At 42.1% G+C, this 26,245-nt stretch overlaps 2 protein-coding genes across 2 annotated transcripts; both read left to right on the forward strand.

Moving 5' to 3' along the window:
• Nucleotides 1-20,042: 20,042 nt before the first annotated feature.
• On the forward strand, nucleotides 20,043-22,041 carry LOC119494237. Its single transcript, XM_037779969.1, has 6 exons — nucleotides 20,043-20,301; nucleotides 20,804-20,917; nucleotides 21,131-21,199; nucleotides 21,327-21,401; nucleotides 21,498-21,566; nucleotides 21,707-22,041. The coding sequence occupies exons 1-6, from the start codon at nucleotides 20,057-20,059 to the stop codon at nucleotides 21,936-21,938; spliced, it is 804 nt and encodes a 267-aa protein (XP_037635897.1). The 5' UTR covers nucleotides 20,043-20,056; the 3' UTR covers nucleotides 21,939-22,041.
• A 499-nt stretch (nucleotides 22,042-22,540) lies between these two features.
• On the forward strand, nucleotides 22,541-25,618 carry LOC119494253. The gene is made up of 7 exons (XM_037779993.1): nucleotides 22,541-22,766; nucleotides 23,112-23,135; nucleotides 23,744-23,835; nucleotides 24,026-24,130; nucleotides 24,414-24,610; nucleotides 24,778-25,021; nucleotides 25,433-25,618. The coding sequence occupies exons 1-7, from the start codon at nucleotides 22,541-22,543 to the stop codon at nucleotides 25,451-25,453; spliced, it is 909 nt and encodes a 302-aa protein (XP_037635921.1). The 3' UTR covers nucleotides 25,454-25,618.
• The last annotated feature ends 627 nt before the right edge of the window (nucleotides 25,619-26,245 follow it).

Raw genomic sequence — 26,245 nt, forward strand, 5'->3', positions numbered from 1 at the left:
TCCCAAGCTTTGGAACTCCCTCCCAAAACTCATCAGAGACTCCGATTCCCTCACCCTATTCCAGTCCCGCCTCAAGACCCATCTTTTCTCCTCTGCCTACTTGTAGCCCCCCCCCTCCCCTTACCCATTTGTCCGTGTGTATGTATGAGAGTGCGCCTGTGTATGTCGCCTGTGTATGTCATTTGTCTCCTGTTTGTCTCACACCGTATTCCCCCCGATAGTGTAAAGCATCTTTGAGATTTTTAAAAGCGCTATATAAGTTTAATTTATTATTATTATTATTATTATTAAGGAACAGGAGGTTGCTGCAGCCCAGTAGGAACAGGACGTTGCTGCAGCCCAGAAGGAACAGGAGGTTGCTGCAGCCCAGAAGGAACAGGAGGTTGCTGCAGCCCAGAAGGAACAGGAGGCTGCTGCAGCCCAGAAGGAACAGGAGGTTGCTGCAGCCCAGAAGGAACAGGAGGCTGCTGCAGCCCAGAAGGAACAGGAGGCTGCTGCAGCCCAGAAGGAACAGGAGGTTGCTGCAGCCCAGTAAGAACAGGACGTTGCTGCAGCCCATTAGGAACAGGACATTGCTGCAGCCCAGCAGGAACAGGAGGTTGCTGCGGCTCAGAAGGAGGTGGCTAACAGGCTGTAGGCTCAGGAACCCAAGGGTAATAGACCAGTATGCAGGTTGGTTGCCATCAGGTCGAAGTGGGGGCAGGCCGGAGTGAGGGCTGGAGATTAACCAACACTTTCTTATCCCAACTCGTCACATTATGACACTTGTTAGACCTCTTGGCGTCCCTTTTTCCGTCGCACTAAACACGTACTTAACAACCCCTTGGCGTCAATTTTCGGTCTCAGTAAACACCTGCATTAAACAAAAACACTTGCTTAGGATTAGGCAACAAAACCACTTGCAGTTTTTACAGTGCAAATGTGACTTGACGTTGTGAAGTGGGACACAAACGAACAGCTCATTATAAAGTGAAACTTAGCGCACGGGACACAAACAGTGGTCTCCTGGATGAAAGCCCTGTATTTGTTGGACCCATCCACCTCCCCTCCCGCCTACCCTGTGTTTCTCTCTCGCTCTGTATAATATGCCACCACAGCACTTTTCCTGTGCATTTACTGTTGCCGGGGATGGGTTTACATTGTAGTTATGGAAAGCCCGGTACGTCTGTTACTGCCACAAACGGGTGCCTTGTGCGGCAGTATTGAATGCCGATGGCCATGACAAATCATCAGTATTTGACGCCCTGAGAATGAGAACGGGCTAGATTAACAGACTGGGAGATAACAGGCTGGGAATCAAGCCGAAAGTTAGCAGTCTAGCTGACTGGGAAACAGGTTGGAAGCTAGCAGACTGAGGTATAGGCCGGGAGCTGATAGGCTGGAGGTTAGCAGGCTGCCTGAGAGGGAATCTGGCTGAAGGCTAGCAGGCTCTTTGCTAGCAGGGAAGGATACAGGGGAGACTGGAGAGACAGGCTCAGAAGACACAGGCATGCAAATTCCATCTGTTAAATGCCACCATCTTGGCAAACGAGTGTTATTACACATATGTGTTGAATACTCGATTCTGATTGGTCAATCACGGCGTTCTGTGGTCTGTAATTTCTCTATAACAGACTGTTGCTATGTATAACAGACGTTTGCTATGTAAATGGTAACGGACTTGGACTTATATAGCGCTTTTCTAGTCTTCCGACCACTCAAAGCGCTTTACACTACATGTCAGTATTCACCCATTCACACACACATTCATACACTGATGGCAGAGGCTACTAAGGTGCCAACTTTGCCCATCAGGATTTAATCTAAATACTCATTCACACACCGATGGCTATGCCTCCGGGAGCAATTTGGGGTTAAGTGTCTTGCTCAAGGACACATCGACATGTGACCCGGAGCAGCCGGGGATCGAACCACCGACCTTCCGATTGGTGGACAACCTGCTCTACCCTCTGAGCCACAGCCGCCCTCCTTCTATGTATAACAGACCGTTGCTATGTATAACAGACTGCTGCTATGTATAACAGACCTTTGCTATGTATAACAGACCGTTGCTATGTATAACGGACCGTTGCTATGCATACCAGACTGTTGCTATGTATAACAGACCGTTGCTATGTATAACAGACCGTTGCTATGTATACCAGACCGTTGCTATGTATAACAGACCGTTGCTATGTATAACAGATCGTTGCTATGTATAACAGACCGTTGCTATGTATAACAGATCGTTGCTATGTATAACAGACCGTTGCTATGGATGCAGCTCTGATGTCGGACTCTGGAGGACCGTTTTTTTGTCAAATTGTTGATTTCTTCAGTAAGTAGCCGTTAAACAAGTGGGATAATGTACAGCTAGCGGGTCATTGTGAAAGAATTCCCGACAGGGCGATGCATTAATGCCCTGAAGGTATTTGGATCAAGTAGCTCGTGAAAAATAAGATGTCAAATTTAGTAGTTAACAGCTGTTATTTCAGTGTGCCAGATGGATGTTTAATCAACATTTAGTGAAAGTATTGGATTAGAGTTTGTATGAGTATTATAACACTATTAAATGACACCAATAAACCTATAAATAAGAATGATTGGGACATCCCTACTCAACATTTGTAACCCTGTTGGTAACTCCCTGACACATTTCTGCTTTGGTTTCCCTTGTTAAGGTTTTACTGAAGTTACCAAAAAGCAATTCACTCTGTTGCTTCACCATCAATAATCATGTGGTGCTCTTTTGGAGTGAAACTAATTGTTACACGATAAAATCATCCTATCCTCAAAACTGAATTCCAACCTCGTGCAAAGAGGCTGACACAATCCCCCACATTCACTGTCATTTTTCACATCTTTATTCAAAGTATGACGCCATGACAGCCGTGCCCTGTTGAAACCCTGCCCTCCTCTGCCTCACATGACACATGCATGGCTAGTGAACAAGCACAACTTGATACAGCTCTCTGCAGTCAATTCTCACTGAAAGGCTTCAAATGTTCCTCACTCTGTTAAAAGACAAAAGACCAAGAAAGAAGGTTAGAGACATACAGGACTCTAATCCCCTCAAACTGGGCACAATTGCAAGAGAACACTCATGAACCAAGTGGGTATGGCCAACTCATTTTGTTGACCACAGGAGCAAACTAATCCTGGAGCAGCACAGACCGGAGCTGGAGGAATAGAATATCAGCAGGTGGAGTCTGGGTGACCAATCACATCAGTACCACTCAGTCCAGGCTGGCTTCTATGGGCCTCCTAGAGAAGACCTTTTCCTCTGTCCTTGGTCGGGAGGTCACAGTGTCTCTCGGGTTGACATCACTGGGTTGGATCCGTGTCTAGGGGCGCCACTGTTATCTGTACAGCTGTGTCTGTAGTAGGGGCCATAGAGCCAGTCGCTGGAGCAACCAGGGTCAGAGATGCCAGAGGAGTCTCGTAAGTCAAAACATGATGAAGATAAAACACTGGGCACCAGGGAGGAAAGGCAGAGTTGTGAGGCCTTCACACAGAGAGACACACCAATGTGGAGACCTGACAATTGCTCCTTGATCAAGCTTCAATAAACTTTCTGTGTAAGACATCAACAGCTCCGGGGCCTCTTCCTTCCTGTTGACTGAGTTAACCTGAGTATCAGACATTCCACAACAACCAGAGACCTGTTTCAGAAAGCAGGATGAATGAAAACTCTGAGTTAGTTGAGCCTGAGATGAGGGAAACTCTGGATTTTCAGTTCTAGGAAGAGAGCTAACTTAAACTCTGGGTCAGTTACCATGGTAACTGAGTTTCTCTCTGTCTCCTCCGTCTTACAGAGCCAGACACGCTGCTTTGTTTCCTCATTCATTCAGTCTGTGAACACAGACAGCTGTCAGTCTCTTAGAGCAGTTCCACTCATGTTTATTGCACATAATCTATAATCTCAGTTTAAATACTAAAAATGAAGATCACGTAGGATCAATGAATAATGATCTCTATCACTCATGATGTGACTGGTCCCACTGATGGAACAAAATAATATTGTAGATGATCTGTTAATATCTGTGAGTGAGCAGGATGGGGGTGCAGCTGCAGGATCGAGTTAGAAAGAGAGTTTTTTAAATATGCTGCGTATAGTCTGAACGGGTTTTAACAGCATTTCACTGACTGGGTTTAAATTGACTCCATCTGTTCAAGTAGCTGAAATAAAGTCACTGAATGCTGAAAACCCAAGATCCAAATAGATTTAGTCTACTATTTAACATCTACTCTGCTGAACCTTTAAATCACCAAACACATTATTCCTGGATCAGACTGTGAGCTCACAGTCATGTCTCTCTGTCTCTGAAAGTTATATTCTTTATTTTTCATCTTCAGTTGCTGCTCCTGTGTTTTTAGATTAAAGATGAACAAATAGATCTCAAATGTAGCCTGCAGCCTAATATGCAGTCAGATTCACCACTTTATCATCCATTAAGGTAAAAGATGAATTCATGGAATGAACACTGAATAAAACTTGGTATTGACATTTGCATGAATAGTCTCTCTCTCTCCATCCTCTGGATTAAAATGGAGGGATTGCACACACAAGTACGGCGGTGGCGGTGGCGGTGGCGGTGGCGGTGGCGGTGGCGGTGACGGTGACGGTGGTGGTGATCTCTCTGGTGGAGCGCTGAGAGCGCGTTCGCTACAGGTTGAGCCAAATAAGGGATCACCAAAGTATTACAGTTCATCCATAGGGGAACATGAACCAAACTGAATAGCAATCCAATAGACAAGACAGTAAAAGTGTCAACATGCTGGTGGCGCTAGATGAAAAGTCAGGAGATCCCCAAAGTCAGTAGTATTCATCTCTTGGGGACCATGAATGACTGTACAGCATTTCATAGCAATCCATCCAATAGTTGAGATATTTCAGTCTGGACCAATACTGGACTGACTGCCAGACATTTACAGTCATGCCACCAGAATGTCCCAATGGAACTCAGGAGTTCAGGCCTCCAAAGCTCCGAATGGTTCCACTGTATCTGCTGCGCAGCATGCACCGATCTCATCCTCTGACCTACACGGTGATAAAGCAGGAAGGTAGGCGAGAGGTTCCTTAAAATATTAACAATAGTAGGCGATGTGGTCGGGCGATGATTGTTATTTTATTCAGCTGGTTTAATGGTCTACCTCTGAAGAACGAGGGACTCTCAGCTGGCAGAGACAGAGACAGCGGGGGAGAAACAGAGTGTTCATTCGGCCTATTTCCACATCACTCAGTGAAATAAGAGTTTATTTCGACCAAACCAGAGTTGGTGAATCTGAGTGGAACATCTTCCCAGTCTGGTGTAGAGAAAAGCAGAGAAGATCATAATATGTTATGATCATGATACTGAAGTTTGAACTGATGAAGGTGCTCACTGTTTAACTGTGTGTAACTTCACTCAGCACACAGATGGACTACAGATGGAGTGAACTTACCATTCCTGTGATTGTGTGATGGCTACATACAGTGCCTTCAGAAAGTATTCAGACCCCTTCACTTTTTTCACATTTTGTTATTTTGCAGCCTTATGCTAAAATCAATAAAATTACTTTTTTCCCTCATCAATCTACACTCAATACACCACAATGACAAAGTGGAAACAGAATTTTAGAAATTTTTGCAAATTTATTAAAAAGGAAAAACTGAAATATCCCATTGACATAAGTATTCAGACCCTTTACTCAGTACTTAGTTGAAGCAACTTTGGCAGCGATTACAGCATCGAGTCTTCTTGGGTATGAAGCGACAAGCTTTGCACATCTGGATTTGGGGAGTTTCTGACATTCTTCTCTGCAGATCCTCTCAAGCTCTGTCAGGTTGGATGGGGACCGTCAGTGGACAGACATTTTCAGATCTGTCCAGAGATGTTCAATCGGGTTCAAGTCGGGGCTCTGGCTGGGCCACTCAAGGACATTCACAGAGTTGTCCCTAAGCCACTCCTGAGTTGTCTTGGCTGTCTGCTTAGAGTCATTGTCCTGTTGGAAGGTGAACCTTCGGCCCAGTCTGAGGTCCAGAGCGCTCTGGAACAGGTTTTCATTAAAAATATCTCTGTACTTTGCTCCGTTCAGTTTTCCCTCAACCCTGACCAGTCACCCAGTCTCTGCCGCTGAAAAACACCCCCAAAGCATGATGCTGCCACCACCATGCTTCACCGTTGGGATGGTATTGGGCAGATGATGAGCGGTTTCTGGTCTCCTCCAGACATAACGCTTAGAATTGAGGCCAAACAGTTCAATCTTGGTTTCATCAGACAAGAGAATCTTGTTTCTCACAGTCTGAGTGTCCGTTAGGGTCTTTTTTGCAAACTCCAAGCAGGCTTTCATGTCCGTCTAGCCACTCTGCCATAAAGCCCAGATGGGTGAAGTGTTGCAGTGATGGTTGTCCTACTGGAAGTTTCTCCCATCTCCACACAGGATCTCTGGAGCTCAGCCAGAGTGACCATCGGGTTCTTGGTCACCTCTCTTACCAAGGCCCTTCTCCACCGATTGCTCAGTTTGGCCGGGCTGCCAGCTCTAGTGAGAGTCCTGGTTGTTCCAAACTTCTTCCATTTAAGAGTTATGGAGGCCACAGTGCTCTTGTGGACCTTCAATGCAGAAAATTTTTTTGTAGCCTTCAGCAGATCTGTGCCTCGACACAATCCTGTCTCTGAGGTCTTCAGGCAGTTCCATCGACCTCATGGTTTGGTTTTTGCTGTGATATGCATTATTAGCTGTGAGACCTTATACAGACAGGTGTGTGCCTTTCCAAATCATGTCCAATCAATTGAATTTACCAAAGGTGGACTCCAGTCAAGGTGGAGAAACATCTCAAAGATGATGGAGGGAAATGGGAGGCACCTGAGCTAAATTTCAAGTGTCATAGTAAAGGGTCTGAATACTTATGTCAATGTGATATTTCAGTTTTTCCTTTTTAATAAATTTGCAAAAAATTCTAAAATTCTGTTTCCACTTTGTCATTGTGGTGTATTGAGTGTAGATTGATGAGGGAAAAAAGTAATTTTATCGAGTTTAGCATAAGGCCGTAACATAACAAAATGTGAAAAAAGTGAAGGGGTCTGAATACTTTCTGAAGGCACTGTATTTATTAAATCTCTTCTCAATTATTTCAATAAACTGGTGATACTTACAGCAGACTGCACCAATTTTTGTCTCATTTTTCGACAAAGAAAATATGTATCTAGAAAAAATTGTACTGTACTGAACTGTAACACTACAAGAAAATGATACACATAGGGCCTTTAAAGATACTTATACATTCTTATGTTTATACCCTATATGACCATAAAGGACATCACCCCAGACTTCCCTCTTGCCATCAACTCTACTGAACTGCTTAATCCTGCTAGACAAACTTTAACTGGAGGAGATCTTCAGTGATCTCACTGACATAGATCTGTTTTTCTTTTTAGAAAGAGGGATTTGGTTTGGATCAACAGATCTTAAGACTGTATGGGTGACTCCAACACTATTTACAGCTTAAACGATCATCTGGATTCTTACCTTAAATGTAGCCACTCCAGAAATGGGTTACATTCACTATGAATAGTGATATTATTTCAAAATAAATTCAAAAAATATCACAGATGCTTCACACAGCACTGGTGCTTTCCACCACATAAATCCCTATGTTAGGTGAATTGCTAGAAAGTCCTTATTTTCTTGTCATTAGTATTTTGTTCAGTCGTTCGTGTATCCTTAATTCCCAATTACAATATTTCTGACAGCAACTGAAGGTAACACTTAATCAGGCTTTACAAGCTACAGCGGGGATTTCCAAATGCCTGATGGGATACATGTTACAATATAGTATGTTGAAATCCTCCAGATTCTCTACAGAGATTATTAGGCTTATGAGGGATAATGCTAATGCTTGGATCTCTGAGTGCTTCAGGCAATTATGAAGGAGGTGGGGAAGATGAGCGCAGTATGATATCCCTGACTGAAACCCTTTCAGGCTACTTGTCGAGACAAAATCTGCAGGACTCGCTTATGTTGGGAGGTATGGGTCAGAATGGGTGTATTCTTATCCAGAGAGAATGAAGTGTGGTTGTGTTAGGAATATAATATAATATTCTGTTTGCACTCTCAGTTGTCAGAAGTAGAAACATCTCACTTTTACGGAGAAAAAGTAGACCTACTTGTAGAAGCTATTTTTTTTATGTTGCGCCCGAAGAAAAACAAGGAATCAGAGCCGAGGAGTCTCTAACGCAGCTGTCAATCACTGCTCGTGAAGCTCTTGAACTCCGATCAAACTGTCAAACTAGGCAGCGCTGATCAAATATGAATCAATATTCTGTTACTGTAATGACTATTTCTCTCCTCAGATGTTCTCAGAAACATCTTGTAGTGCATTGTTTAGCTGTAAAATGAGAAAGTTTGCTCGGTTTGTTTGGGCGGTGCTTGGTTTTGGCTTGACTATTTTCAAGTGAGGAGAGAAATACACATTACAGTAATCTGGATTCATATCTAATCAGAGCTGCCTAGTTTGACAGCAGTGATTGCAGCGGCCCGGAGACTGCTCGGCTCTGATCGGTTGTTTTCCTTTGGGGATGCCATTAAGAGCATTAGGAGGACACAGAGGAACATGAAGGCCAAATTCCAATCCAGCCCCTCCACCCTCCCACTCCGTGGTGGAGTGAACTCTGTCGGTAGTCACACTCACGGCTCCATGAGGCTCCTTCTTTAAGGTGGAGGGTAGAAATACAGCGGCCACTTTGGGACGAACTTCCCTCTCTTCAGCAAGCAAATAAATATCAGAATCAGAAATACTTTATTGATCCCCGGGGGGGAATTACGGGTCCGTTTTGCTCCCGTTTTAGAATATAAATTTATAAAAATAGAGAAATATAGATAATAGAGAAAAAAGAAATAAGAAACATATATAACAGCAGTGTAAATAATAATGCTGAAAAATAAGTTCTATGCAAATAATATAACTGCACGCATTTATAAGAATTCAAAAATAGTGTAAAATAAGAATATTAGTTTAAATGTTCTGTATAAATAAATGCAGTGTTAATGCTGGAGTAAACCAGATTATTGCACAGCTGAATGAATGCACTAAATGATTGTTAAGTCAGTATTGCACAGTTGAAGATATAATAAATGATGGGGTAATAACTCCTGATAGATGTTGTGAGAGTGACGTAGGTCATTTGGAGAATAGCAGAGTCAGTGTGTAGTGTGTGTGCGTGTGCATGTGGGAGGTGGAGCGAGTGGGAACAAGCGCGGCATAAGAGTGAGAAAAGCAAGCGGGCAGTGGAGCAGAAGAGAGTTGGTTTTAGCTTAGTGAAGATATAAAATGAATATTCGATGGAAGTTGCAGTTTGTACAAGAAATAAATGCTGCAGCTCTTCAAGATCAACGGAGGTTTCCCGTGTCTTGTTTCCCTGCTGTTGAGTTAAGTGACGGGGGTTAACTCCGGAGCGAGTACAGTACCGACTCCGGCCCTGGAGACCAAAGCTACAGTCTCCCCTGTGTCTTCTGACTACAGTCGGGAGGCTGAAGCAGGAACAGTTAACATAGAGGTAAAATGAGAATAAATATATTTTTTATGTACAGTATATATATTCTAGACTAAACAAGGCTATATTTGATCCTAAATACAATCTATTTAAGTTATGTTGTTGACGTTTGTATGACGATAAAGTAGAATAAATGAAATGTCAGTTTGAGCAGTTTACAGTAAATGTTTGTACTGACATTGGATCGTGTTCCATGACGAACACAAAACGGCGTTGCATGTCATCAGTAAGTGGTCAGTGGTCATCACCATAGACCATCACATCCTATTGCATAGACTGGAACATTTAAATGGCATTAAAGGAACTGCACTAAATTGATTTAAGTCCTATTTATCAGATCGATCTTGGTTTGTACATGTTAACGATGAGTCCTCCATGCACACCAAAGTTAGTCACGGAGTTCCACAGGGTTCTGTACTTGGACCAATTCCATTTACCTTACATATGCTTCCCTTAGGCAATGTTATTAGAAAACACTCCATAAACTTTCATTGTTATGCAGATGATACCCAATTATATCTATCGATCAAGCCAGACGAAACAAACCAGTTAACCAAACTTCAAGCATGCCTTAAGGACATAAAAACCTGGATGACCTGCAATTTCCTGATGTTAAACTCAGACAAACTGAAATTATTGTACTTGGCCCTGAGCGCCTCCGAAACAAATTATCTAATGATATAGTTACTCTAGATGGCATTGCCCTGGCCTCCAGCACCCCCGTAAGGAATCTGGGAGTTATCAGGATATGTCCTTTAACTCTCACATAAAACAAACCTCAAGGACTGACTTCTTTCATCTACGTAACATTGTGAAGATCAGGCACATCCTGTGTCAAAATGATGCAGAAAAATTAGTCCATGCATTTGTTACCTCTAGACTAGATTGCTGCAACTCCTTATTATCAGGCTGCTCCAATAAGTCTCTTAAGACTCTCCAGTTGATCCAGAATGCTGCAGCACATGTACTGACAAGAACTAGAAAAAGAGATCATATAACTCCTGTATTAGCTTCTCTGCACTGGCTCCCTGTAAAATCAAGAATAGAATTTAAAATCGTCCTCCTCACCTACAAAGCGCTAAACGGTCAGGCCCCATCATATCTTAAAGAGCTCATAGTACCTATTACACCACTACAGCACTGCGCTCCCAGAATGCAGCAGGGTTACTTGAGGTTCCTAGAGTCTCCAAAAGTAGAATGGGAGCCAGAGCCTTCAGCTATCAAGCTCCTCTTCTGTGGAACCAGCTCCCAGTTTCAGTCCGGGAGGCAGACACCGTCTCTACATTTAAGAGTAGGCTAAAGACTTTCCTCTTTGATAACGCTTATAGTTAGGGCTGTCTTTGACTAGCCCCTAGTTAAGCTGCTATAGGCCTAGACTGCCGGGGGACTTCCTATGACACACTGAGCACCTCTCTCCTTCTGTATATATTCATGTCCCATTCATTGTTACTAACTTAATTTCTTCCCGGGAGTCCTTGTCTCGCAGGTAACCATGGAGCGGGGTCACATCTGGAGCGAGGTTATACCTGGAGCAGGGGTACACTTGGAGCGGGTTTTCACCTGGATCTGGATGTCACCTGGACTGTGGTTGCATCTGCTGCCGCGTCCGGTGCCTGCTTGACACCAACTGCTACCATCATTAATTAACTACGTCTGTACGAGGGACTACCAAGGCTTAGTGACAAAGTGGCAACCTGGAGAATGAGACTTCTCGGTCATTGCCAAAGACATCAAGAACTCCCAGCAAGCATGCTGATGCTGCGGGAACCAACGCACGGGCATCGATCGCAGGGACGTCCCATGGACATACTGAGGAGAGATGCTGGACAGTGCTGGTGAGCTAGCCAGATGTATGGAGGACTGAGATAGCTGGAAGCTCCGCTTGAAAGCCCCAATGATATCAATTCTGATAGTTGTATTATCACTCTTTTACATCCACTACTATTGGTTTTGTGTTATTAGTCCAACTTGTATTAGTTATTACAGCTGCTGGGCTATTATTGTGGTTGCTTCTCTCTCTCTCTCTCTCTCTCTCTTTCTCTCTCTCTATCCCCCCAGCCGGTCTTGGCAGATGGCCTCCCACCCTGAGTCCGGTTCTGCTCCAGGTTTCTTCCCACTAAACGGGGAGTTTTTCCTGGCCACAGCGCGCTTGGTGGATCTTGTTGGGTCTCTAAACTATGGTGTACAGTCTAAGACCTGCTCTATAGATAAAGCGTCTTGAGATAACTTCTGTTGTGATTTGACGCTATATAAAATAAATTGAATTGAATTGAATTAAGGGCAGCTGATTAAGTCGGCACTGATGCAGCTCGCTGTTGGAGGGTTTTATAACCCACTTCATCTCCCTGCTAATTGGTTTGGAATGGCACTTAATATGGCGGAGGCTCCACGCGAACGGAGTGGAAGTAAGTAGGGAGAGGGCTTAAAGGGGGTTTGGAATTGGGCCGAAGTCTAGTCTTGAATGGAATATTTATAATGCACACCCTATAGGAAAACATTATTGATTGACAGGTCTTGACTGCTCTGGGTTCAGAGGTTGCATTGTGTGATTATTAAGGCATAGATGGCTGTATGGGCCAGAGCAGCTCTGGCCCATACAGCCATAACTCCATCTATTACAGTTCTTTTCCTCCAGCTGGGTTGGGTGTTCTTCGGTAAAATGCTGCCAATTAAAATGCACATTCAACCTGAGACGGCGTGCTGGTTTAATGTTGCAGAATACAGAATGCTCTCAACATTTTGAAGGAAATTTGATATGAGAGAGTTTAACCATATTGTTCTAAAGCATTTATTTGCAGTGAGTAGGTGAGTCATTTCATCAAATGATAGGAATTATGGCCAAACAAACACATCCACCTTGGCATAAGAAATGAGCTGTATGAAACTCAGAGCACAAAACACATGTCATCTTGTTTTATAGTATAGTATACACTGTGCAGGTATCTGGGCCGCTACAGCAGGGCAGAGTTCAGACAGAATCTCAGGCAGTGATTAAGAGTCAAACAGGATGGCTGGATTGACTGCTTCATACACATAGTTCTATGTTGAGAAGTTGATGTTTTTCATGGCAACGTCTTGGTTTTGAAACAGCCCCGTATAGATCCAAAATAAACACTAGTTGATTGACAGCACCAAATTAGAGTCACTCGTGGTTCACTGAGTACTCAAGGCAGATCGCTGATGGTGGATGGATACAGGTTGAAAAACAGCCCATAACTACAGTCTTTGTTTCTTTGATGGAATTTCTGCGTTATTTAACATCAGCTCATAGAGTGACAGGAAGACGAGGGAGAAGAGGCAGACAAGGACGACTGATGACAAATGTTGATAAGCTAATGTTGAACTGCTGCCCCTGAGGGTGCTACACAGCACACTGCTCAACCTGCTATGGCACCAGGTATCCTTGAGAAGATGACACAGTCAGCTAACTGATAGCCTTTAGTCACAGAATTGAAGGCTTGCTGAGATATATAGGCCTATACATGCAACATGCACCTTAAAGGGAGATTTGTCAAGTATTTAATACTCAATTATGATTGCTTCATGCAAATAGAGACTATGACTATGACTTGCCCCAAACTGCCTGTGATTATCATAAAGTGGGCATATCCGTAAAGGGAGACTCGTGGGTACCCATAGAACCCATTTACATATCTGGAGGTCAGAGGTCAAGGGACCCCTTTGAAAATGGACATGACAGTTTTTCCTCGCCAAAATTTAGCATACGTTTAGAGTGTTATTAAACATCCTTCGTGACATACTATAAACACTCACATATATATATATATATATATATATATATATGAAAACCTTCTATAAATACAGCTGAAAAAAACTTAATTTATGTGATGTTGTCTCAAATGATTTTACTAGTTCATAGAAACATAGATAGATTTGCATTTTATTTAGTGAACATTTTTGGAACATAATTTATTTGTTTCAAGAGTTATGAAAAATATTGCATTTTAAATGTTTCACCATAACCTGAAGACAATATTAGAATATGTGAGGAATGTTTAACCCATGAGGCAGCTGTGCTCAAGTCAAAAGCAACAACAGCAGGGAAGAAGAAGGGTTTACAGGCTGGTAAAGTGCACTCAGCCTTCGTATAATCAATTAATAATAATAATAATAATAATAATAATAATAATAATAATAATAATAATAAAAGGGAATACAATGTCTGTGAAGTATCTACTCAAGACTTCTTGTCCATTGTAATTAGTTTAGTTTGTCAAAGACAATTTTTGATTAACTACATTTACATATGTGGTATAAAAGTAGCTCAACCAACAGCTGAGACGACTGTTAAGATAAGATAAGATAAGATATACTTTTATTGTCCCCGTGGGGACATTTTTCCTGGACTCCATCCAACTGCAGTTACAAACACTAAATTAAAACAGCATCAACAACATTAATAAACAATTCCACATCAGACAGGGAAACAGTTTCACAGAAACAGATGTTTCAACACATACACAGTTCACGTACATAATGGCACATACTATCACACACACTATCACACACACCATGGCAGGTATTGCACCGGTAGTGCACTGCACCGTCTACCGTCTTGCCCGTATTGCACAGACAATAGTCCAATATTACACATATGCAACATATTGCACTGTCCCAATTTAACATATTGCACTGTCCCTATTTAACATATTGCACTGTCATTATGATAGCCTGATGTTACGAGTTGTTGAGGAGTTTAATAGACATCGGCAGGAATGAATATTTGTAACGGTTCAATCTGCACCGTGGGTTTCTATATCTCCTGCTACTGCTCGTCTGTTTTTATTTATTTGTATATTTTGTTTTTCTTAATCATGATTGAATTAAGCTACTGTCTTATTCAGTTATGGTAAAAAAATAAACGTAATTACCAGGATGTCAGTTCATCAAAATTGAAATGTTTCAGTAAACTTCGTTAAATAAATTCAGTTTTAAGCTCACAAGCTACTGTAGCTTTCATGTGATTTTTTCTAGTTGACTGTTCACTTGTTCCTGCAAATTTCCGACACATTTCTCACAAAAAATATACAATTCTATTGCATAACCTCTTTTAGAAACAGATGCGGTCTAAACTTAATTTTGACGTTGTGTAGTAACTGCGTTTTAGCTTTGTACATTCTTTAAACTGGGGACTAAAAGTCTCACAATTGTAGTGCACGTATCTACTGTAACCTGCAGTAGCGGAAAATGTGCATACAGTCACATTTTAAACCATTCTTTATTCTTATAGCTGTTGTTCACTTATTCTATTTATATATCTGTAGCTCCTTTCGAGCAGTCTAATTGGATAAAGATGTGTTTGAACTGTGCTCCATGAACACTTCCCCTGTACCCTAACCCTGTGTGAGACACCATGTCATGGTTTACCACTTGGCTGTTAAGCCTGTTAGTGATGATCTGGGAGTGTGTTGAATATTCAATCTGCCTCTCTCATTAATTCTCTCATGGTTGAGTAAGATATTAAAGACAGCATAGAAAACAAACATCCTTCAAAAATAAAAAAGGAAAGAATATAACTCTCCTTGAATGTATAATTTATGTGCAATATTTAACATGGATATGACCACATTGAGTTAGCAACATTTTATAGTAAAGTAAAGATCAACCTGTAGAAGGTGCTAATGTAGACATTAGAACCTGTGTTGAGCCTAAATGACTGAATGCTATTGTGTCTCTTGTTGTCTATTGATGAAGTAGTGGTGATATTGTTGTTCTCCTCTGGTATATTTGTCCTGGTTGAACCATGTCAAGTGGTTCATTATACAGCAGGTAAAAAGATCCTGCATGGTCCTTCACCTCAGATCTGACCGTATAACTTCACTATGGATATTTGATGAAGGAAAATAATAAATCACCGTGTACTAGTGGTGGGTAGTATATCCAGTGTGTGTGTGTGTGTATCGTCACTCTGTCTAAACATTATGGGCTCACTCCACTGTCAAGGCCATTACATTTGACCTTCCCAGCCCTTCCGGCAGCTGATGACACTAACAGACTTAATGGCCATTGAACCCCACTGAACCAACAGTACATAAATCAGAGTGTTGAGCTCAGTGAAGAAGGTCCAGACAGTCCCAGGCCACCGCACTCACATCCTCAGTCCACTGTTCAAGTGTGAAACTAATAAAGTTTTATCCATTGTGACCATAAAAACTTTGTGATAATATTGTTTACTATCTAAATATTCACAAACCTTGTAGCCCCCGTACAACTACCCACATTTCACCATATAACCTTTCTACTAAGGGTGTAATGATTCATATACTACATCGATGTATCAATTTATATTCCTACGATCCAACTATATCGACAGGTATTATCACGGTCAAACCAGCTTTGCCTCAATAATGGTCTGTCAATACTCACATGGCTCTCTAGGGGTAACCACAAAGCTAGTCAGCCGTGAGCATATGAAGAAGGAGTGGCCTATTAGCAGACCTGCTGTGACATACCTTGTGTGGGCTGGCCTACCTGGTCCCCGCTTGCTACCACTTGCTGTTCCGAGTTGCTCGGCCAGCTCCCGACTCCGCCTCAGTCCCGTGGCCGGTGCGTCTGGGCGGCTCTGGGGAGAGCCTGAGCAGCGGTGGGCTGACGGTCGGCCTCGTAGTTCAATAAGGTCTCGTTAAGACGAGACGTAGACAATACACGACAAACTGTTGACAAACTTGACGTCACAAACATTCACGGGGCATTGTTCAGTCACGGTGTCACGTCGTCGGTCTTCTCAGGGTTGGCATTCAACTTTCACGACTGAACACACCACGCCAAAGTCCTCCCTTGTGGCGTTCAAGTCGGTCTCTCCGGCGTTCCTGTGTGGCGGCGGCCCTCTCGCTCTCCCGCGAGTGGCTTAAATCACTTCCTGCTCACCAACTAGGCCCGCCCCTAAACCTCAGCAGCCAATCATAATAGCCCATCCTTATGACTGAAGTTATGAGAGACAGTTAGACCGTGACAGTACTCGGCAAGTTGTCCTTCACGGGGGACGTATATCGATCTAAAATTGATTTAAAACGCTAAGAGTTTACACCTTGTATTTAAACACCACAAACATTATATGGACGTATGTTTTAGCACTTTAATTAGTAAAGAAATGTTAAATGTTACTCCGGTTCACTCTCCCTGTGTATTACGTCATCAACATGCGTCAGCTTGCCAGCTTGCCAGCTTGCCAGCTTGGCCTGCTCTGCAGTGCGAGCGTGCATGCAGATGAACGGCGCCGGAGTGTTCGATGTTTGTTCATCACATCTAAACAAATTATGATTACAAAACTATTTTGTTTAGCTCTTGCCTCTTGTGGAAGCTACAGTCAGTGGTTTGATGCAACAGACAACATAACCTCTGTGTTAAACTATAGACATTAAATTCACTGAATACATCTGCTATGTGATATTTGTGTTCCAGATCCATTAAATATACAAACAATCGAAGGTAACCTCTGCACTGATGTTTGAGAGTACACTGTTTTTGCAATTCATACACAAGAAATTAATGTATTTGGTAGGAAATAACAGGTAGCACACACCACACTCAGTTTGGCCTTGGACAGACACTAGACACAAGAAATAAATATTAAGCTCTGGAAGAGCTGCAGAACAAGGAAGACACGACTGAACAGTCAGTCAGCATCAGAGGATCCAGAAAGATTCTAATCACTGTTAGAATGAGAGGTGTGTTGTGTGTCTCATCTTCCATCTCCATCTTCCATGTTCCAACTCATACAGGCTCCGCACTATACTGGACTCTATGGGTAATACTCTCTTTCAATCACCAGCATGCATTCGCCTACTGCATTTTTGCATAAACGTAGCCGGCCAATCAGGACGTGCCTACCCGAATATGTGATGGGCCCATAGTATATAAAGTAGCGTCTATCGCTGTCAGACATCCGCTGATTTGCCCGTTGACTGCTCATCTCCACGGATGGAGTCGTCGCCTCAAGAACCTCCACCACGCAGAAGAGGGTGTTTTGCAACCTCCAGTCTGCCTGGGCTGCCAGTTGATTTGACAGCAGCAGTGCTGGGATCACTTCTGATGCTCCGGCGATGATAGTGAACCGGAGTCCAAGCTTGGAGCTGTCGTGATACCCACTCCAGCCACCAACGCTCCGCCACTGCCTCTGGTCATCCCTGCTGAGTCGCCGGCTTCGTCTGCAGATGATGACCATATGTCGTTGGTGTCCGGCGCATCAACAGCTTGCGGAAGCCCGCCGCCAACTTTGATTCACCGGGACTTCTCGCTGGTGAACGGAACACGTTGGGCTACAGCTGCGACATGACCATATTCCTGACAGCAGAAACACCTGAGGGGGACTCCTCTCATATGGTCTCACCTGTAACACACATATTCATGGTGCACTCTTTCTGGCAGCTTCAGTGAGGATTTCAATTTGATCTCATAATATTACATTCAGTGTCATTGGAATTCAGTTCCACACTAATACATTCAATTTCAAATTATGCAATTTATATTCAGTTTTTCAATGCAATTATTATTATTAAACAATACAAATTCAAATTATGTGATTCAAATTCAGTGTTTGTTTGTTTTTTTATTTAAGTTGAGCAATTCAAAATCAAGTATAAATTATTCATATTCAGTTTTTAGTAACACATACTTCTGCCCATACCTTGGGTTTAAATACAGTTATGAGGTTCTTGTACTGAATTAATTTTGTATTGTTATAGTTTATTGTATTTTTCTTATTATACTGGACCAAAATAATTAATCATTTTGGGAAAGTGGAAATAAAATGTTAATTGACTCTCAGCAGAATAATAATCAAATCAAATATTATTTTAAAATATCCTAAAAGAATATAGCCTATTAGTGATGGCCTGATCTACTTTTTTTTAAGTATAATACTACTGTAAAATATCTATAATTTTTTTTTTTTTACCTTTGATACATATATTGCACTGTAGAAATCATGTTTCCTTTTGTGTTTCTTTCCCCTCTTAAAGCTGTTGGCTGCAGGGTTGAGTTGGAGTCGGAGTCAACCACAGGACATCAGTCTACAGAAAGGCTAGCAAAACAAGGTTGTGTTTTGAGTTGTGTTTTTACATTGCATTTTTACTGTTTTTTTTCTGACTGTGTGTTATTAATTAGAGCAAACTACACATCTAATCTATCAGCATATACTGTATAATGGTATACATCTATACACCCATACGGTAGGGAGTAGCCTCCCAAAAAGTCAAAACCAGCTTTTGAATTAGCAAGTCAAGATAAAATATAACAATAAAATAGGAAACTTCACGTCCTGTTTCTCACCCAAAAAATGAAAAGTGAGTAAGTGATCATAAGATAATGATGAAGTAATAAGGAACTAGTCAATATTATTTAGACCCCACTGTGCTCAATGCTCAAAGCAGTTGTAGTTGTAGTTTTGACCACTCAGTTTCATGCGGTGATGAACAGTATTTTGCATCACTTTGTGAACCTTGCTTGTTTAAATAGCCTCTAATGTACAGATCAAGCTTTCAGGCTTGTGTGCATGAAGTGGGTGTGTGAGTGTGGGCCACTCAATCTGGATGTTATGTGTTGATCATTTGCTTTGGTGTTGATTTTACTTTGATGAAAGTAGTTTGGCTCTCCATTCTTATTTAGGTGAGGAGTTTAAATGATCAACTGATCAACTGAATATTGGTTATATGATGATGTGACAGCCTTGAACAGTCTGTAGATGTATTACATAGGTTCATGTTTTGGGCATCCCAAGCAGGGTCTGAAATTAGCACCCGCCAAATGCGCGAAAATTGTTGGCAGTTGCAGATAAAATCATCAGGCCACCCGCCACTTTGGCAGGCAGGGAAAACGTTAAGGACATCCCGTCGTCCCGGGGCCGGAAAAAATATGATTGGGGAGGATAAAAGTTAATTTTGGGACGAGAGTTGAAAGAAAAATACCCGTTACATTAGAATGAACGGCGATGAAAATGACTGCACGTTTTTACCGTTATTATTAAACCTCCGACTGTTGGATGTTAACGGTAACGTTACAGTTAGTTCACGTTAGACTGTTGGATGTTAACGGTAATGTTACAGTTAGTTAACGTTAGACTGTTGGATGTTAACGGTAACATTACAGTTCGCTAACATTAGACTGTCCGATGTTAACGGTAACGTTACAGTTAGCTAACGTTAGACTGTTCGATGTTAACGGTAGCGATACAGTTAGTTAACGTTAGACTGCTCAATGTTAACGGTAACGTTACAGTTAGCTAACGTTAGACTGTTCGATGTTAACGGTAACGTTACAGTTAGTTAACGTTAGACTGTTGGATGTTAACGGTAACATTACAGTTAGTAAACGTTAGACTGTCCGATGTTAACGGTAACGTTACAGTTAGTTAAAGGGACTATTTGTAACTTTTCCACTGACTGAATAGGAGACTGTGTGACGACCCGCTACACAGCGGAGGTGACATTGTGCGCGTTCGCGTGTCGCTCCTCTCTTCCGCTCTCTTCGGCTCATATAAATAGATAGCTAACGATAGCTCACTGTTAGCTCACTGTTGGTTGGAGATGGAGTCTGCTAACGCAAACAAACGACCAGCGTCCACCACAACTCAGACTCCAACACAAACTCCACGGAAGCATAAAAAAAACAGAGTCGTATCTACTGAATCCCTTCTGGCAAAACAGGAATGTGACCGGCCTTGGGCGAAAACTAGGATCAACATATGTGGGTCCTTCGATTCATGGAGGGAACTACGTTTGGTTTTGGGTCTCAAAATGGACCCAGAGCTGGCAAAACTCCTACTGGACAGGTAAGCTAACATTACTGCTAAGCATGAGAAATATATAGTGATATTGTGGTTATAGCTGGCTGATGTTGATAACGTTAGCCTAGTCGCTAACACAGACGAATTGCTAGCAAGCTAACGTAGCAAACTGCCGACTAGTCAACAACAAATGATGTAACGGTATAAGGCAAATGTGGAAATGTGTTTTCTACTAACCACGAGCTATTGCTTTCTACTAGCAAGGCAGAAGTGGCCAACTATCTGTAAGGTCAGCTAAGTTATGAGTAGCCTGGTTACACGGCACGTATCTGGTGTTAGTTGCTTTGTAACATCAGCTGATAAATTACATTTCTAACGGAAAGCCAGCTGATTTACCAGCCAGATCAGCAAGCGGATAGGGGTTGAACTACGTGATGTTAGCCACTAGTTTACTATTATACCAAAGGTCCAAATAAAATAAAGGGACATTACAGATAGTAGCGTCATTCTATGTCTGATTGTAATTTCACTTATTTTTTTATTTCAGTTTTAAAAAGACAACTACAGCTGTGGCAAGTCAGGGCCCAGTCACATCCACACCAGGCAAGCAACCAGGTCTTTGGAGCAACCCAGCATCAACAATTGGAGAGGAATCTGAAAGGTTAGTTTTTTTTTTATATTTAGATTTGAAGAAGACGGTGTCAATGTCAACATTACTAATATAAAACTATGTAAGATATTATAAAATCTTATTACATGGCATGCCCATGATTTATCTTTTCATGACATTCCATTACTAACGTAGCTAGATTATGTGTGTAGCCATGCTGCGAACAAAGGGTTATTTGGTAATACTGAAATGTTATCTCAATAGGGATGATTTTCTAATGGCTGGAGTTGGACCACTGGCAGAGGACCAAGCTTTGGAGGCTTTGGAAGAAAGGTAAATGTGTCTAATGATTAGACATTACTCCATTATATCCACAATGAATCCCCTTTTGTAATTCTACATGTGTTACATTGTCCTTATGTCATAATAATACACACACACATACTTTCTTTGTGTGTAGCATCAAGTCCATGGACCTTTTGGGGGACTATGTACTTGTGGATGAAGAACAGGCAAACAGCCTTCCGAACACTGTGTAAGTGGAACAAATGTCTTCACCACATCCTGTCTTCTTTCATGTGTATTTTACAGCATGGTAGTGATTTTTTTGTTGTCATTTTTTCTATTGTAGAATTGAGTTGGAGGACCAAGTGGCTTCAGACAGATCTGATGTCGACTCTGCCCCCCTTATCTTTGTGCGGTATGTATTATAGTAATATATTGTCTAAAATGGCCAGATAAATACCTATAAACAGTCCCTCAATCTTCTATTTTTGATAACTTCCATGTGTATTTCATTCTGCATATATGCATTTTACAATATTTGTTTTCCCCACACAGAGCCGGTGGTGCCTTACAGATGGCCATTGATAGACTCCCCATTGTTGGTCTCGAGGAAAGTGTGCTGGACATACACGACCGTGAGGATGCGGAGAACATGAACCAGAACAAACTGATGACACAGAGCAACTCTTGGCCTGTGACATGCACTCCCTCCCTGGCCCTGAGCGGGTCAGTTGTGAAGAGGACATCATTGACCAGCCTGCATGCATCACCTATGAAAGCAGCTTGATGCAACTGGCCACCTTCCTCCAGTTGCCCATCAATAAATGCTTTTATGGTGACCACCAGACGGGTGCTGTATGCGATGGTGTTCCACCTTTTCAGGTGAAGCTGCGTTCGAGGGGTACTGCAACCATTGTGGAGTGGGTGAGTTTACTTTCCTAATATCATCTACTTTTTCCCATTCAAAGGATTGCACGACTCATGACGCAATGAGCAGCTGCTCTCAGAGCCAACCGAACGGCTGAAAGATAACATTCATAAATAAATGTAATGCAAGGAATCACCCTATCATTCCACACTGCACAGCACTTTATGCCTGTTTCACTTGATGCCGCAATGAGGGCCTGCCCAACACCTAAATCAGTGCATACTCGCATTTAAAGCTTGTTGATGTAGTGTACAGTAAACAGTGATTTGATGGTATTTGATTTTTTTATATTGAATTGTGTACATTTGTGGCAGTACTTCAGCTTGCCATGTTGAGCATTAATGTTCTAAAGATCCTGTGCATGTAATTGACTGGACAATGTATTGTCTTCCCTGTCATAGTTTTGCAACCATAGCCATAAACTTTGGAAGTGGAACAGCCAGCCAGTCCTGAAGTACGGAATGCAAGGAGGGGACTTCATGCTGTCCACCAACATATTGCTTTCGGGCAATAATTTCACGAAGGTTGCCCTCCTCTTCAGATTCATGAATATGGGTATGGTGGTGCCGGCAACATTTTACGCAGTGCAGGACATGTACTGCGTGGAAGCTGTGAAGGACTTTTGGGAGGAGAAGAGGGCTACCGTCATTGAACGCCTGCACACAAAGGACGGTGTTGGTGCCCCTGGTAAGTGAGGAACTGCATTGTGTAAATCTATTTTCAACTTGTATGGCTTTACAAATGAGTGCAAAATACAGTAAATTGATAATGATAGTTTTGTCATTATCAATTTTTTTCTGTATTTTGCACTCTCATTTGTAAAGCCATACAAGTTGAAAATAGATTTTGAGAGTTGTTGTCAACGACTTTGATGCCACGCTGGCTAGCCTGCTAACGTCAGCTGTTATTCAGTGTAAGCTGAGCCATATATATGACATGACCAAATTTTTTAAATGTCTTGATAATTATCTACCAGGTTCGATAATGCACACAGTCACAGCTTATCAACATGCTTGTTTTTATCGGTTTCAGCTGACGGAAGGATGGACTCCCCAGGTATGTGATGGCCTTTTTAAAGATGTCTTTACTGAGTTCAATAAAACATGTTTTTGCATACACATCAACACTTCAGATTGTAGTGCCATCTTTTCTCTATAGGTCACTCTGCTCAATACTGCACATACACTACCATGGAGCATGACTCCATGGACATAATAAGTGTAGTTACGGTGGACAAGAGGCAGACCGACCGCAACAGTGTTATCATGGAGAAGCACGCCTTCATAAAGACATTCGACAGACTTATGGGGGAACTCCAAATCAAGGAGATTGTCACTGATGCACACATGCAGATTTCAGCACTAGTGAGTGAGTATAGATTCCAGTGGTTTGTTTGCCATTTCTAACAATTATCATAGATACTAGTACATTGGAATGCTTACCACAAATGTCACTTGCCATCTCTAATGAAAAGTCCAACATAACAAGGTTACAACATGCTATTCCAAAGTATAATTACAATGCATTTCAAAAGTCCAGGTTGTCAAAAGTAAAAATGTATAAATGCGCACAGTGAAGAAACGGAAGTTTAGTGTACTGTGGTAGCAGAAAAGAAGTCCAGATCTGTGTGTGAATGTCTGTATGTGTGTGTTACTGTATTACAGACCCAGAGAAAGGGAGGTACAAAGATTTTGGTGTAATCCATTCACTGGACATCTGGCATGCAGCAAAAAATTTGACCAAGAAACTTCATGCGGTAAGAGTGGGAACAACGTGCCATAATTGAGTTAATTTCAGTGGGTAACCGTGTTCCGTTGTTTTGTTTTTTTCCCCTAACATGTTAGCCCTATTGCTTTTATCTTGTGTAAAGTCTTGTGTAAATTTAATTTCTATCCAAATGGGATTACTAATCAAAATATCTCTTTTTTTATATCCTATGTACAAAGGCTGGGATAATATCTGGACAGTCCGACATACATGTCTGGTTGAAGGATATTGTCAACCACTTTTGGTTTTGTTGCCAGAAGGCAGACAATAGAGAGGAGTTCATGGTGAGTAAAATGGCTTTTCACAGGGCAGTACTAGTCTCAGTTTTTACCACTTACTTTTTTTCATTTACTGCACATAGGGGAGGGAGCGTTTGCCAATCTGCATGCAAAGTGTCTCAATATTCCTTCTTTGCAGTGCTTATGTGAAATTAACACTGATAAAAATACTCTATGTACACTGAAATTTGAATCCTACTACAGCGATTGCTTGATAAGCCGGTATGTTCTGTTGGTGGTGGATGAAGATTTCCATCAAACAGCTATTCTACATTCAATTTGATTTTAGGGTATGTGGCGCGGGGTGTTGCATCATGTCACGGGCGTGCATGAATGGGGCCTTGGCAGATGTCAACATGAACCACTGCCTGCGGCGAGCCATGGCAAAGACTGCATGCTGTCTGGTTCTGCAGCACATGAGGCGCTCTCGAAGATTGTCCTCAACAGACGCTGGCTGAAAGATGTTGAGAAGTTTCTGACCTTTCGGTAAGACTAAACACCATTCTCATGTGAAAGAATGGTGGAGATTCAATAACGTCACTAGAGAATAATGCCACCACTGAAGTGATGGTGGCTTGTGGTAATTTCTCACTAAAAGAATGGAAAAACAGTATGTTGTGACTGTCAGCTAATAGTACATTGTTTTCTTTCAGACAAAAAAGAGTATACAACAAAAAGTCCAAACGCTACCGCGTCACCACTGTGAAAGTAGCTAAGGACTACAGCTACATCCCTCAGCTGCAGCAGAACATCTTGGGCAAACGTTTGAAGGCAGTGGGGGGACTCCCAAGACGGAGAAGTATGAGGCCAGATGACCCACGGACTCTTGGTGTTCTCGCTGGAGTTGTACCCCCAACAACAGCTGAACTGGTCCAGGCCCAAATCCGCAGAGGACAGGTATGTCAAACACCTGCACACAGTCCTATCTGATCTATCACAAGGAGCCACTGTGTTTGATTATTATTGCAACAATCGAGAAGTCAGCCCTAGAAATCATGCCCTGTAGTGGCAAGATAAACTAATCTCTAGTGCTGTTATCATTTTTGTTACCTCTCATGCTCAAGCTCCTTTTCTGTGGATTATATGTCACTGTAAATTCAATACATTTAATTTTATATTATCCAGCTGATTTATTTTTCACACAAAAAACACACCCATGGTTTCACTTTAGAGATTTCTGCTGATGTATAGCCATGTAATTAACTACCCCACTGTTTGACTTATCAGTTGTGTAAGTGAGCTTTTTTTGAGGATGGGGAAACACTGGTGTGGGTTCTAATTGTTGCTATTTTTTCTCTCTCCATGAAGGACATGACATCAGAAACTTGACCGATGGGATAAAGTATGGAGCATCGAGAAGTCCCAAGAGTGGTTAAAAGTGCAATGTTTATTATAAATATGTAGAAAAAAACTCTAAAAAATTAACTTTATAAGTTGTAAATACAAAATTTGTACTTATTTTCTTACTGTAATAATAATAAATTATAAATAAAAGGAAATCTAGTTTTCTTTGAAAACGGCAACACACAAAACGTTTTTTTTATGAGGTAGAACACAAACAAACGTTATCAATTTCACCGAAACGGTGCTTCCTTGTAGCCCACATACTGGCTAAAGGGGTCAGGATATTTGTCTCTAATTCGCCACACACAGCAGCTCGGAATGACAACCTGGTTCCCGGTTCCCAGGCGTCCGTGTTGCCAGATTGTAAATTGGCGATAGGCAGAATACCGATACTCCCGGTTATCTGCGCCTGGGTCATGGCTGTCACGGAGTGCAAGAATGTCATTCCATATCTGGCGAGACAACCGTAGGATGCCCTCATCCAGACAGAAGAGCTCCATATGTGCCGTCCTGCTCAGACATCGCTCTGGATTTTGCCCACAGCATTTATTTTCAAGGTCTGTGGGCATTATCTTGCAGTTCAGGCATGAACACCAAGCTGGTTGTCCTCTGTCTGGTAAATGGGCTCCTGGTGTCACTTGCCGGTACTCCAAAACATCAAGGAAAACGCCGGGAACACGTGTGACCACCATCTGAAGAACTTCGTCCCTCTCTGACTGTGAGAGCTGTTGTAATTCCATCTGGAAATTGAGCAAGAACATGTTTAGAATGGCTGCA

This window comes from Sebastes umbrosus, chromosome 9 (genome assembly GCF_015220745.1).
Source record: "Sebastes umbrosus isolate fSebUmb1 chromosome 9, fSebUmb1.pri, whole genome shotgun sequence".
Taxonomy (NCBI): Eukaryota; Metazoa; Chordata; class Actinopteri; order Perciformes; family Sebastidae; genus Sebastes; species Sebastes umbrosus.

Excerpts from the sequence above, each read along its gene's own strand:
- LOC119494237 (XM_037779969.1), top strand. The coding sequence starts at position 20,057 with ATGGAGTCTGCTAACGCAAACAAACGACCAGCGTCCACCACAACTCAG. Across the intron at positions 21,402-21,497 it reads AACAGCCTTCCGAACACTGT|AATTGAGTTGGAGGACCAAG; the intron begins GTAAGTGGAACA and ends TTTCTATTGTAG. Across the intron at positions 21,567-21,706 it reads GCCCCCCTTATCTTTGTGCG|AGCCGGTGGTGCCTTACAGA; the intron begins GTATGTATTATA and ends TTCCCCACACAG.
- LOC119494253 (XM_037779993.1), top strand. The coding sequence starts at position 22,541 with ATGCAAGGAGGGGACTTCATGCTGTCCACCAACATATTGCTTTCGGGC. Across the intron at positions 22,767-23,111 it reads GGACGGTGTTGGTGCCCCTG|CTGACGGAAGGATGGACTCC; the intron begins GTAAGTGAGGAA and ends TATCGGTTTCAG. Across the intron at positions 24,131-24,413 it reads ACAATAGAGAGGAGTTCATG|GGTATGTGGCGCGGGGTGTT; the intron begins GTGAGTAAAATG and ends ATTTGATTTTAG.